At 42.8% G+C, this 14,393-nt stretch overlaps 1 protein-coding gene across 1 annotated transcript in view; it reads left to right on the top strand.

Moving 5' to 3' along the window:
• The first annotated feature begins 248 nt into the window (after positions 1–248).
• Positions 249–14,393, top strand: part of LOC137418077 (polycystin-2-like protein 1) — a 133,701-nt gene continuing 119,556 nt past the window's right edge. The window contains 1 exon segment of the mRNA XM_078783327.1: positions 249–617. Within this exon segment, the coding sequence (XP_078639453.1) occupies positions 395–617 (223 nt within the window). The 5' untranslated portion in view covers positions 249–394.

Genomic DNA, 14,393 nt, shown 5'->3' on the forward strand with positions numbered 1-14,393 from the left:
ATGGGTTGATGCAAGTTATTAAAGTTGAGTAATATATTTAGGATACAGTATTATACTAAACACTGCCACCTTCCCAACCAGTTGCCTCCATGATAAGCCCAACAAAGCCAAATTGAATGAAACGATCTGAAGCATAATAGTATCTGTATTACAAAGATGTGACGAAAGAGGCGAGGGTATTGTACCTGTTGGACACTGTGCGTCAGAGCACGGTGAGCGCGATAAGGTGTGGGCGTGGGACGCCTGGCAGGGCACAATTGTCTCCTACTGCTCGTGCATGGTGTTCCGACTCGCAGTATCCCGCCCCGTGTTCCAGCTATAACGGCAGCGCATTTTAACCCGAAAGCCATCGGAGTTAAACGTACTTGGCTCAGAGTCACCGAGATAACTCACCATGGTAGTGGACAACAAAACGAACGGTTCACTGTCGAAAACAGCTTTCGTGAACAACGCGTACGACGGTTCCAGACCACCTTCTCCGAATGGATCCATCAGCACGGTATGCACGGACATGGGGCTTCCGCCGCACGGTGAAGGCATGGATCCGGATTCCAAACGGGACGTAAAGAGCAACAAGAAAGGAGGTTTCTGCTGGCGCCTGGGACGTGCCATTCGCGGTATGCAGCTGGAAGTCTCAAATCCTTTACTGCATCCCCATTAAAACCGGTTGAATATAAAACCAAACCGGTGTCTGATGGTTTTGATCATTGTGATGATGATACTTCGAATGAATAAGAATGTCAATAAATTGAACAAGTTGTACAAGTTGTATTTTTATTGACATTATGTTTTCATTTTCGTAAGTCCCTAATGCCAAAATGTTTCCAGGACTTCATAACTCAATGAAGGCTGCTCAATGCATTTTTTGCCCATTCAGAATCTTTGCGTCAAATTAACGTTCTATGTATATATGTGTATACATATATGTATTTGTATATATGTGTATACATAGATGTATTTGTATATATGTGTATATGTATATATGTGTGTACATATATATATTTATTTATGTGTATACATATATGTATTTGTATATATGTGTATACATATATGTGTTTGTATATATGTGTATACATATATGTATATGTAAATATGTGTGTACATATATGTATATGTATATATGTGTGTACATATATGTATATGTACATATATGTATATGTATATATGTGTGTACATATATGTATATGTATATATGTGTGTACATATATGTATTTGTATATATGTGTATACGTATATGTATATATGTGTGTACATATATATATTTATTTATGTGTATACATATATGTATTTGTATATATGTGTATACATATATGTATTTGTATATATGTGTATACATATATGTATTTGTATATATGTGTATACATATATGTATTTGTATATATGTGTATACATATATGTATTTGTATATATGTGTATATATATGTATATGTATATATGTGTTTTATTTATGTATATGTATATATGTATATATGCATATTAATTTAAATTATTTTACTGCTCAGTGTGCTATCCTTTACGATATGAATCCTGAGCTGCAAATTTATTCGATACACCATGTATGTATATATATATATATATACATATATATATATATATATACACACTAGCGTGACTCGGCGTGCTCCACGCACCTCACCACACGTCGTTTCAGAGGGGTAGGCATCTTTGACCATTTCGGTGTCTTTTGGGTCTTCAGGGTCTTTGGGATCCTCTGGGCCTTTAAGGGTATTTTGGGTATTTGAGGTGTTTTGGGTCTGCAGGGTATTTTGGGTCTTTGGTGTCTTCAGAGGCTTTTGGGTCTTAAGGGTCTTCTTTGTCTTTTAGGTCTTCAGGGGCTTTTGGGTCTTATGGTTCTTTTGGTTCTTCTTGGTCATTAAGGGTCTTTTGGGTCTTTGGGGTCTTTTGGGTCTTCGGGGTGTTTTTGGGTCTTCGGGGTGTTTTCGGTCTTCGGGGTGTTTTCGGTCTTCGGGGTGTTTTCGGTCTTCGGGGTGTTTTCGGTCTTCGGGGTGTTTTGGGTCTTCGGGGTGTTTTGGGTCTTTGGGGTGTTTTGGGTCTTCGGGGTGTTTTGGGTCTTCAGGGTGTTTTTGGTCTTCGGGGTGTTTTGGATGTTCGGGGTGTTTTGGGTCTTCCGGGTGTTTTGGGTCTTCGGGGTGTTTTGGGTCTTCGGGGTGTTTTGGGTCTTCGGGGTGTTTTGGGTCTTCGGGGTGTTTTGGGTCTTCGGGGTGTTTTGGGTCTTCGGGGTGTTTTGGGTCTTCGGGGTGTTTTAGGTCTTCGGGGTGTTTTGAGTCTTCGGGGTGTTTTGGGTCTTCGGGGTGTTTTGGGTCTTTGGGTATTTAGGGTCTTTTTGATCCTCAGGGCATTGAAGGGTATTTTGGGTCTTTGGGGTCTTTTGGGGTTTTCAGGGTATTTTGGGTCCTCAGGGGTCTTCGTGGTCTGAAGGGTCTTGGGGGATTTAAAGGGTCTTCAAAGGTCTGTGGGATCTCAGCAGACTTAACACAATTAAGAGGGTTAATTAAGAGGGTTGTAATTTTATTTGAAGAAGAAGAAGTTTTCGTCGCACATAAACACATAGCGACATAAACACATAGCGACATAACCATATACGTTTGCTTTATTCTAATAATAATAATAATAATCATAATAATATATAATAATATATATATATATACTGTATATGTATATATCTTGGGGGGGGGGGGGGGCTTTGACAGTCCCCTCCGTTTTGGGCGGAGGAGAATGGAAGGATGACAAATTTACTGTGAATATTGCTTTAACATCAGCATTGCCCAGGTAAAAAAGTGAATTGTATGTAATACACTCTGTCACCACCACGAGGTGGTGCTTCATGGTACGCATTTACATAGCGAATTCCCTGCGCCCCGATCCCCCCGACCTACACACCCCACGTGAGGCCAAGGCCATATAGCCTATGCTAACCCCCACAGAAAGTTGTGTTTGTACCCCAAGTTTGGAGTGCATGGAACACATAGAAACAGAGGTTTTTTAGGGTTTTTTTTTTGCCTTTTATAGGTACAGATACAACTGTATGTCCATCTGTTTCACATTTACGGCGGCCACTTCTTACGCTGGGTTTGAAAAGCTGCTGGTTAGTTATTACCCTCGCCAGAGGACATGGTATTGCATTTGAGTCGGTTTGTCTGTTTGTCTCTTTGTTTGTTTGGCTGCGCAGAACGTGAGTATGCTTTTCTCTGCAACCGTTGGTCTGATTTACAGGAAAAAAAATTCACCAAAGGAGCGCCTCCACCTGAAGAATTTTAGTGATAATTATGACGTCATCGGTCACGTGGTTCAGCCGCCATATTGGATTGAGCATAAATCTATGTCGTCAATAAACCATACAAACGTAGCAGCTAATAAACACCACACAAAATACACCACATAAACACGTCCTCGCGAAGGTCTGCAATCTCTGTTTTCTCCTTCTGGTTTGGCATTTTCATTTCAATTTTATTGATGCAATGTAGCAGTTACTTTGTTGTCCCTTCCAGTAATCTTTAAAATCAACGTGAACATCTGGATTGAAGTAGATTTAATACAGATCTTCATGGAGTAACACATAATTCAAAATATCTATATTTGCCGTCTTTTTAGACAAATCCAACCTCTGCCACCTGATGTTGTACCACCATTTCACGGTGGGCAATATAAGTAGCTCAGAGCTTTGGCTCTGAGTGAAACCAAGATGCAACACAATTAATCTTTTTACAGTCGATGAAATCATTTAGGTTGACAGATTAACTTAGTTTCCCATCACTGGGGACAGGTACTCTTAGAGTATGTACTTAGTGCCTATAGAAAGTCTACACCCCCTTTCAAAAATTTCACCTTTTGTTGCCTTGTAGCTGGAATTAAAATGCATTAAATCAGACTTTATTCACCTTTATTTACACATCCTAACCCACAACTTGCAAGTGAAAAACAAATTCTACAAATTTCAGAAAATTAATTAAAAATACAAAACTTGGAATATCTTGGTTGGATAAGTGTCCACCCCCCTTGTAATAGTAGTTGTAAACTCGAAAGCACTCGGTAGAGAGCAAACCTCCACCAAGCTGAACAGTTTACATTTTCTATCCTCTGATATGCCAGATCTGGATTCAGATCTTAACCAAAAGCTAATCGGCTTTTTTTTCCTTCTTTTTTTGTATTCAGCATCGAGGCTCGTGTAAGAGCTAACACATTGAACATGACAACATGCGCAGACACATAAAACATGCAATGCAAGGAGTGGGAGACAAGAGGGGGAGAGAGGGAAGCACACAAGCACAACAACAGTAGAGAACAGGGACGTCGGTAGATCTGTGGAAGGGGGAGGGCTGGGAGAGGAGGGAGGGGTACAGAGTATAAAGCAAATGAACACTACTAGGAATTTCAGTAAAGACGTTGAGGATTGAAGGAGGGGGATTTGGGGTGTTATAATGGGGATAGAAAAGATCAAGGTTTTGGTTGGGGGAAGACAAGAGATGGTGGTGAACAGCTGTTTTAAAGACCTGGAGGGAGGAGTGGGATTGAAGAGAGTGTGGGAGTTTGTTCCAGAGGCGGAAGAAAAGAGGAATGAAAGAATGAATGTGAGCAGAGAGTCTTGATTTTGGCAATTTCACCAGAAGAGGGTTGTTGACAGATCGTGTGCGTCCTGCAGGAATATTTGGGGGGCAGAGCACAGACAGAGCTGGGGCTTTTTCTTGTCACCTAACCAACTCATCCACCAAGTTTTGTCATAATTCGTCCACAACCATGCCATTTATCACTTTTAGCCGTATCACTCAATGGTGAAGAATCACTTCAAAAAATAAACACTTCTCAGATCCAGATCCAGATCTTCACCAAAATTTAATCACTTCATCCTTGTCACATACCCTACCTTTCCACCAAATTTCTTCCACTGCAACTTTTTGAAATATCTTGTTCACAGACAAACAAACAAACAACAAACAGACACAGGGGTGAAAACATAACCTCCATCCACCTTCAGTGGCGGATGTAATTAGCTCAGGTGTAACCATTAGCTCAGGTGGAATGTTTGACGAACACTAACGTTGGACTGGAGGACCTAGATTTGTGTTGTAATTTGTTCGAGGATGCCGTCGATAACTCACCTATTATTCATGAATAATATATATTATTATTCATATATATATCTGTGCAGTGTCTGTCTTGTGTTGTCTTGTCTTGTGTTGTCACTGAACTACTCCCTCAAACTTTTGTGAAATCGTACTATTCCAACTTGACCCACGGCGGGAGTATGCGCTCTACTGAGTGGCGTTCTAGTTTCACTGAACTGCGTAAGTACTGCGATATATTTCATGAAATCGAATCTTCTATTTTGTTGAACTGCATTTATTCGACTTTCCCCTAAGGCACTTGCATTCACTTTTGACAACTATCTTCTTCCTAGTACAGTGCATGTTCGACACAACTGCAGGCATGTCAGCTATCTGGTGTGTGTGTGTGTGTGTGTGTGTGTGTGTGTGTGTGTATATATTATGTAAAAATATTTAAAATAAAAATATTGGCATCCTTGCACTTTTTTAAAATAACTTACAATTTTCTCTAAAAAATAAGTTGAATTTGACTAAAGCATTTGGTCTCCACAATTCTTTATTTCACTGTTAATATCACAGAACCATTGGTTTTTTTTCACAACTTAATATTAATCATTGCTCTTCTCCAATGGCTTGATCTCTGATCATCAATTTGGTTTCAGACCAGGTCATTCTACTTTGGACATGCTGCTTCTGCTGTCTCAACAATGGATGGAGGTCCGCAACGACAAACAGGAAATCAGAGCCGTCTCCTTGACATATCTCGTGCCTTCGATACGGTCTGGCACCCCACTCTGCTCACCAAACTCTCCTCCCATGGTATCCATGGAAATCTCCACGCATGGCTTGCAGACTTCCTTTCCGGTCGCAGTCAACGTGTGGCCCTGAATGGAATTCTCTCATCTCCTCTTTCTGTTCAGGCTGGAGTTCCTCAAGGCAGTGTTCTGGGCCCTGTGCTTTTTTGGTATTCATAAATGATTTTTCCGACTCTCTGGAAAATCCTCTCTATCTCTTTGCTGATGACTCCACTCTCTGCCGCTCCATATCTCAACCCTCGGATTGGCAGTCTGCAGCCCCTTCTCTCTCTGCAGATCTGGACAATATCACAAACTGGTCAAACAAGTGGAACATGTCTTTCAATCCTGACAAAACTCACACTCACTTTGTCTCTCCGAAAAGACCATCTGGAAAACCCTCCCTTCTACTTTCTCAACAATTCTCTTGAAGAAGTTCTATCACTCAAGCTTTTGGGTCTCACTATCTGCCATGATCTTTCCTGGGAAAACACATTTACAAGCTGGCCTCCAAAGCCAGTCGCCGACTGGGCATCCTCCGTCGTGCGAAGTCTTCCTTGCCTCACACCTAGCTCGGCTTCAAGCTGTTGAGACTAAAGCTTTCAGGATCATTGGAAGCTCCCGCGATGAAGCTGATTCCGAGGGCCTTTCACTCTCTCACCGCAGGCAGGTTGTTGGTCTTTCTGTCTTCTACCGACTCCTCTCTGGCTTAGCTCACCCAGCTCTGTCTGTGTTGTGTCCCCCTTATATTCCTGCAGGACGCACAAGAACTGCCAGCAACCCTCTTCTTGTGAAATTGGCAAAATCAAGACTCTCTGCTCACCTTCACTCTTTTATTCCCTCTTTTTTCCCCCATCTGGAACAAACTCCCACACTCTCTTCAATCCCACTCCTTTCTCGAGGTCTTTAAAACAGCTGTTCACCACCATCTGTTGTCTTCCCCCATCCAAAACCTTGATCTTTTCTACCCCCATTAATGCACCCCAAATCCACATCTTTCAATCTCTGAGTTCATTCCTGAAATTCCTTTTCGTGTCAATTTGTTTTATACCGTGCTCCCCTTCCTTCGCCCCCCCCCCATCCCTCTCCCTTCAAACAGCTCTCCCGATGTGCCTGTTCTCTACTGTTGTGCTTGTGTGCTTCTCTGGCTCCCCCCATCTTGTCTCGCCATCCCTTTGTTGTTTTATGCACACACTCCTGCGCACACTCTTTCGTTACTTCCTCCGTAACACTCCTCACTACGCGCTTCCATGTGCTCCCTCGCACACGCGCTACGACCGACTCACTCTCGACAGCACACTCATTCCTCGGCGTGCACTTTTTCCTCACACACCCCATGGTCGGACATTCTCGCACACATCTTTTTTCGCACACCAGACCTGTCGCACACTTCACCAACGGCCTCTCACGAACACCCGGGTCCACATCAACCCCCAAGCCGACTGAAGCTCCCCTCACATCATGTACATTTCCACGTATATCGCCACTCACCTTGGCACCTCTTCGTCGCACCTCCTCTGCCACCTGCAAACTCTTTATTTGGTTAGTCAGCAGCACATCATGAGTTGAGCACCGACCTTGTACATATTCCATCACCTCCTCCCATATTTCTCTCTTAGTTTCTGTCCATCTCTTCTTAATTTCACTCACCTCTTCTTCCACTTCCTCTAATTTTTGCTTCACCTCTTTTATTTCCCGGTGCGTCTCCTCAAGTTCGTCCTCTAAGGCTATTTTGACCGTTTCTATGTGCGTCCTCACCTGCCGGTTGTTCGTTTCCATTACCTCTGTCACCTCGTCCAACCTCATTGTCAGTCCCTCACGTACCATCTGACATTGCCTCTGTGTCGCTATTAAGTCATTTTTAATTTCTTTTTGTGTCACCTTTAACCCTCCTAGTACCGCAGTGTTCCTTTGAACCTGCTCCACTAACTCCGTTTGTCCCTCTGTCAGCTGTTCCACCTCCTCCGTCAGATCTTCTATTCCCCCTTGTAACCTAGCCGTATTATTCCTCACCTCTTTCTCTATACGCTTTTCACCTTGCTTTACCTCCTCGCGTACCCCCGAGACCTCCTCACTTAGACCTCGTCGTATCTCCTCTTTCATCTCCTCCCTCTCTTTTGTAGATGCTACCCTCATCTGTCCCAATTCATCCCTCTGAGCATCCAATTTACTTTCTAACCCGATTTTCACTTCCTCTATCTGGTTCCCCATCTGTTCGATTTCCCGGGCGGATTGCTCCCCTATTTCCCGCAATTTGTCTTCCATCCTATTTTCTAACCCCATTAACCCATTCTTTACCTCTTTTATCCCATTGTCTAACCCCTCAAATTTGTCGTCTAACTTCCCAAATTTCTTGTCTAATCCCTTAAAATTATTGTCTAACCCCTCAAATTTAGCTTCTAGCCGTTCCCCCATTTCTCCCATTTTGCCCCCCATTTCGCTCCCCATTACCCCCAATTGCTCACTCTGAGCCCTTATTTGCTCACTCTTGAGCATCCATCCGGTTCCCCATTTGCTCACTCTGAGCATCCATAAGGGCCTTCATTTGGATCATAAAAAGATTCCAATCCACCAGTGGCGCTGCCACGGTCGCGGGCGCGGCAAAATTTGGTGCCGCTACACCCACGTGCGCGAGGACGCCATTTTGTGCGTCTGATACTCCCTCAACCACATTGCCAATGTTCTCCTCTACTTCGTCCCTCTGATCCTGGGTTACTCCTAACCCCTCCTCTAGCTCACCCACCGGCATTCGATCGCCTTGACCAGCCATGGCGCGATTTCAAAATTCGGGTTTTTCTTTAAAACACAAAACAAATTTCCAGCAGCTTGTAATTTTGAGCGCGTTAAGCGCGCTTCGGGCCTCGTATCCCACTCCCCGACACCAATTGTTACGGACGCGGTTAAAGGATGTTATTTTACCGAGCGGTGGTATTACCGCGACCGAACAGTTATTCCCCGACTAGAACCCGATTCTACCCAAACGTTGGCCGTATCGCACCGCAGCTGCTCAATATGGAAAACTCTAAAGCGACCGAATACAGAGAGGAAGAAGACGTACAGAAGAGTAATTGGATTTATTATTTACACATATAAGCCGGAAGAAAGCAGTCACGTTTATTTACAGAAGATATTAGATACACAGTGCAACGCTAGCTTACCTACAGTCTTAATTAACCCAGGGACAGAACAAACAAGGACAGACTCACGCGGGGAATGATGATAGGACTGGCGGGAGATGGATGGCTGGCGGGATAGGGAGGTCCAACTGGTCCTGCAACCGATCGACTCGTTGGGCAGCCGCCGCTCCTTCGCAGCCCTGCTCCAAACTGCCGTCCAGGCCTCACGCTGCTGTGGCTGCAGTTTCGGTGGCTCGAGCTGCAGTAAATGCAGTTTCGGTGGCTCGAGCTGCAGTTCAACTCTGGACTTCTCTCGGACTCAACTCAAAGCGCCTCTCTTGGACTCAACCGCTTGGACTCCCTCTCGTCTCTCTGTAAAAGCTCATCTCTTGCGGGAAACGCCCTAGCTGCGGGTTATATAGGCCCCGCCCCTCAACCTTCGCGAACCTCCTCGATGTTTCTCTCCACACCCTCTCCAAGTCCAACCCCTTGTTCGTGGTTGGCTGAGTGGGGCTGACTCACTCCTCCCCTCTATGACGAGGTGGGGACCCGCCTTTCTTCCCCAACCCTGCCTCGTGGTCAATGGCGGCAATTGGAGCGGAGGTAGTTTCCAATCGACGAAAGGGGGAATGGAGGTTTTGGGAATGGGAATGAAGGGAATCTATCTCTTTCACTGGTGCAATGGAGTATTTCAATTAATGGGAGACACAGCCTTACCCTAAAACACATAATAAGATATAACTATTGAACAGGGGTATTCTATGATTGGCTGTGGTGTGGATGCTTTATGGACTAATTATGGGACGCCCTTTGACCTTTACACAGCTCCGGAGGCAGGAGGCGCAGACTCAAGCAATAATAATAATAATGATAAAACACACAATAAAAAAAAATACAGTCCTCATATCCGCAACAATATTATGGTTTGGGGCAGCTTTGCTGCATCATGGCCTGGGCAGCTCACCATCATTGAATCCACTATTAATTCTCATTGTACCAGAGGGTGCTTGAGGATAATGTGAGGCCATCTGTTGGCGAGTTAAAGCTCAGCCGAAGGTGGACCTTGCAACATGACAATGACCCTAAACATCCAGTAAATCCACCAAGGAATGGCTGAAAAGAAAGAAATGGAGGGTTCTGGAATGGCCAAGTCAAAGCCCGGATCTAAATCCCATCGAGATGTTGTGGGGGGATTTGAAACGAGCTGTGCATGTAAGAAACCCCTCAAACATCGCACAACTGAAAGAATTCTGCATGGAGGAGTGGGCAAAAATTTCTCCCAGTCGATGTCAGAGACTGGTAGACAGTTTTAATAAATGCCTACTTGAGGTTGTTTCTGCCAAAGGGGGCAATACCTCCTATTAGAGCAAAGGATGTACTTACTTTTTCCACATGCGAAATTTGCATTTATGTTTATTTAAATTATACAATGGACTACAAAATGTAAATGTTTCATGATATTTGTTATATTATATCACCTTTATCTTTCAATATTGTTGAAATGAAGATCAAATAGCTGTATGTTGAAATATGTTGAAAAAGTCAAAACTTTACTTGGGGTGTACTTACTTTTTCACGTGACTGTAAATACGATTCAACAAATGGGTCAAACTGAGAATGTTTTCATTGGTGAGACAATTATTGTATAATCAAGAAAGCCTGATTACTTCATATTATAGAAGTAACATTTGACATTTCACATGATGAAGCATTCATCTCTGATTACGATGGTTAGAAATGAATCTCATTGTACATTTCAAAGCACTGCAGGCAATATTTTCCAACTGTAGCATGAGAAGCCAGATTGATTTTCTGGTTTTGTTTCGGCCAACATTGGACATAGACACTTTATCCCCAACTGAATATTCTGTATCAAATCTGTTTGAAGATGTGGATGAAAATTCTGAAGAATTGTAATATAGGGTGTTCCAAAAAGACCTGGACAACTTTAGTTGTTCATATATTTAGTTTTATATGATACAACGATACCCTTTGTTTAACATGAAACAGAAACTGAAAGATTTCTTTATTTTCAGGTCTGGTGGTTTAATGTAAAATAAAATGGTGCCTCCAAAGGGGAAAGCTCAGTGCGTCGAATGGTTCATCGAGACGTGATCCAACACGTAAGCTCAGCATAATTTCCATACAAGGTATGGAAGGAATCTGCCATCGCAGACGAGTATCAGAGAGTGGTACAAGAGGTTTAAGGAGACTGAAAGTTATCAGAAACAGAAAAGTACCAGTCAACCAAGCACAAGTGCAGCAGACGTTGAACGAGTGCATGAATCATTCAACAAAGTCCTAGAAAATCAATCCGACTCGTATCCAGAGAAGTGGGACTACTAACCACCACTGTACACAGGACGTTGCATTAAAGACTGAAGCTTTATGTCAATAAGGTGCAGATTGTGCAGGAACACAAACCAAATTACAGACCCAAGTGCAAGGCGTTTGCCTCGGAAATGTCATATTCACATTAAGATTACCTGGTCATATTCACAGACGAAGCTTGCTTTCATGTATCGGTTATGGTCAACGGGCGCAATGCGAGGATCCGAGGCTCTGCAAAACCCCCACGTGATCCTTGGACACATACGTGACAATCCAACGGTTAATGTGTGTTGTGGCCTTCTCCATGACCACTTGGTGGGTCCGTTTTTCTTTGTGGAGGATATAGGGACCTCAACAATTTACATGAACATGTTGGAAGGATTTGCCTTCCTACGGATTGAAGACCTGCAACCCGATATCATTTTTCAAAATAGGACGGCACTCCCCCGTTCATTGGGCCTTCGTCATTCAAGCTATCCTGAATGAAAATTTTCCAGGTAGTGACCGAGACAGACCAACCGCCTGGCTCCTCACGATCACCAGACATAACCCCCCTTGATATTTTTCTGTGGGGGTTTGTCAAAGATGTCTACAACTTCAAGGTAGCAAACCTGCAGGATCTTCGTTCTCGGATCACAGCGCATGCGCACTGGTGGACGCAAACATGCTGAGCCGAACATGGCAAGAACTTGTGTACTGCCTGGATGTCCTGCGCAGGAAAAACGGAGCTCACATTGAAGTGTCTTGATGGTGTGCACAAAACTTTGAGTTTCTCTATCATATAAACCAAAGGGTATCGTTGTATCATTTGTGGTTCTAAATATATTAACAACCAAAGTTGTCCAGCTCTTTTTGGAACACAATTTAGTTACTTGGCCATTTGGTTATACGCAATTTGGAGCACAATATTTCTGTGCACAATTTGGCTTTTCTAAAAGCAAGTGTTATTTAGATATTAATGCAGTAATAACCTAGGATGTAGTGGATAACCTGGGATGTAGTGCATAACCTGGGATGTAGTGGATAACCTGGGATGTAGTGGATAACCTGGGATGTAGTGCTGCCAGAGCACACCAGAACTCTGCTCCAGGACCTCAGTCCATCCTATACTAGGCAACCAATCAGATTAGAGATAGAAAGAGGTGTCTGAAAGCAAGAACACGCAATAAACACGTGACTTTAAATGACGCTTGTTATATGTTGCATGGGGAACACGTGCTTGTGGACGAAGGAGGAATAAAATGATTCTTGTTTAAAATTCAAACAATTCTGATTGAGCATTTTATTACCCTCGCCAGAGGAGAGGGTATTGCATTTGATTCCGTTTGTCTGTTTGTCTGTTTGTTTGTCTGTCTGTTTGTTTGTCCACACAGAATAAATATGATTTTCTCTGCAACCGTTGGTCCGATTGACAGGAAATTTTCACCATAGGTGCAACTCCACCTTTCGAATTTGTAATGATAATTATGACGTCATAGGTCACGTGGTTCGGCCGCCATCTTGGAAAACCGAAAAACTTTGCACCTCTATATCTCCGAAAGCGCTGAATAGAAAAAAACGACACATGCTCATTGTAAAGAACTCTCCATGGGGAATAACATATGTTAATGATGGTGTCATAGGTGCCTCCATTCTGACATCATAATTCGACAAGTACAAAACTTCATCCTATCAAGATGAAATTTCTTGAGCATAATCTTGGAATAAATGAGTTTAGGGAAAAAAAATGATGACGTCAATCGGTCACGTGGTTCGGCCGCCATAATTTTTTTAACACAAAAGCCTTAAAAACCACTGAAAATACATCCTGGTGTGGGTTTGCAATGTCTGATTGCTCTTTCTTGTTGTAAATGTGTTAATGTGTGCAGCAAATGTTTGGAAACTGCCTGTGAATTGTGAAGGTGTGAAATTTTAAAAGTGAAATACGAGTGCGAAACTGCAAACAACAAGCGTCATTTAAAATTGCGTGTTCATTATGTGTTATTGCTTTCGGGCACCTCTTCCTATCTCTAATCTGATTGGTTGCCGAGCATAGCAACGGCTCCTAAGGATTTCCTCAACCTCAATGAAATTCTTACTTGAGGATTTCCTAAGGGTTGTTCATGCAACAGCCCTTCAGGAAATCCTTCATGAAGGAATCACAGTGTACCTTAAGGGGAATCTTTCCTTAAGAGATAAGGGAATTTTATGCAACTGGGCCAAAGTCTCTAACATTAGCAATTTGTGAGCCACCGCCATATTGGGGTACGGTACGAAAGAAAGAAAGAAAGGAATATCCATTCATGATCGGTTGAGTTATTGCACTTTTTGTGCTTTCATTGCCAAATAATCGTGGTCGAAGCTTGTCCCGAAGCTTGTATATGTCGATCCGTTGGACACTTTGTCTGTGGAGTGATGTTATAATAATACAGGTTAGAGCCAATAACTCCAAAAAGGCAACATACATAGACCCATATGAATTGGCAAATGCAGTCACATGAAAAAGTAAGTACACCCCATGTAAAGTTTTGACTTTTTCAACATATTTCAACATACAGCTATTTGATCTTCATTTCAACAATATTGATAGATAAAGGTGATATAATATAACAAATATCATGAAACATTGACATTTTGTAGTCCATTGTACAATTTAAATAAACATAAATGCAAATTTCGCATGTGGAAAAAGTAAGTACACCCCATGAAATGTTTTTTAAAAATCTTTTTAACATATGTGGACATATCAATATTTGAACTTCATTTAAACAGTATCTATAGATAAAGGTATATAAGGTATAAAGGTATAAAGGTAGTCCCTGGTGTTGGGCTAGCGGCTAGGATCCTAGGATCCTGGGTTCGAATCCCGGTCAATCGCTGAATTAACACCAGGGGGGTTGACTCAGCCTGTCATCCTTCCGAGGTCGGCTAATTGAGTACCAGTTCACTGGTAATTCCCTGTTTGTCGTTAAAGGCGGCAAAAAGGGCTGGCGTCAGGAAGGGCATCCGGCCGTAAAACATTGCTTCAAAAAGGGGACCGAAAAAACAACAACAACCACGGTTCCCGAAAAAGGCCAACCCCCGCTTTGCGGGGAAAAATGGCCTCTAAA

Source organism: Myxine glutinosa, chromosome 8 (assembly GCF_964187855.1).
Source record: "Myxine glutinosa chromosome 8, kmMyxGlut1.1, whole genome shotgun sequence".
NCBI classification, from domain to species: domain Eukaryota; kingdom Metazoa; phylum Chordata; class Myxini; order Myxiniformes; family Myxinidae; genus Myxine; species Myxine glutinosa.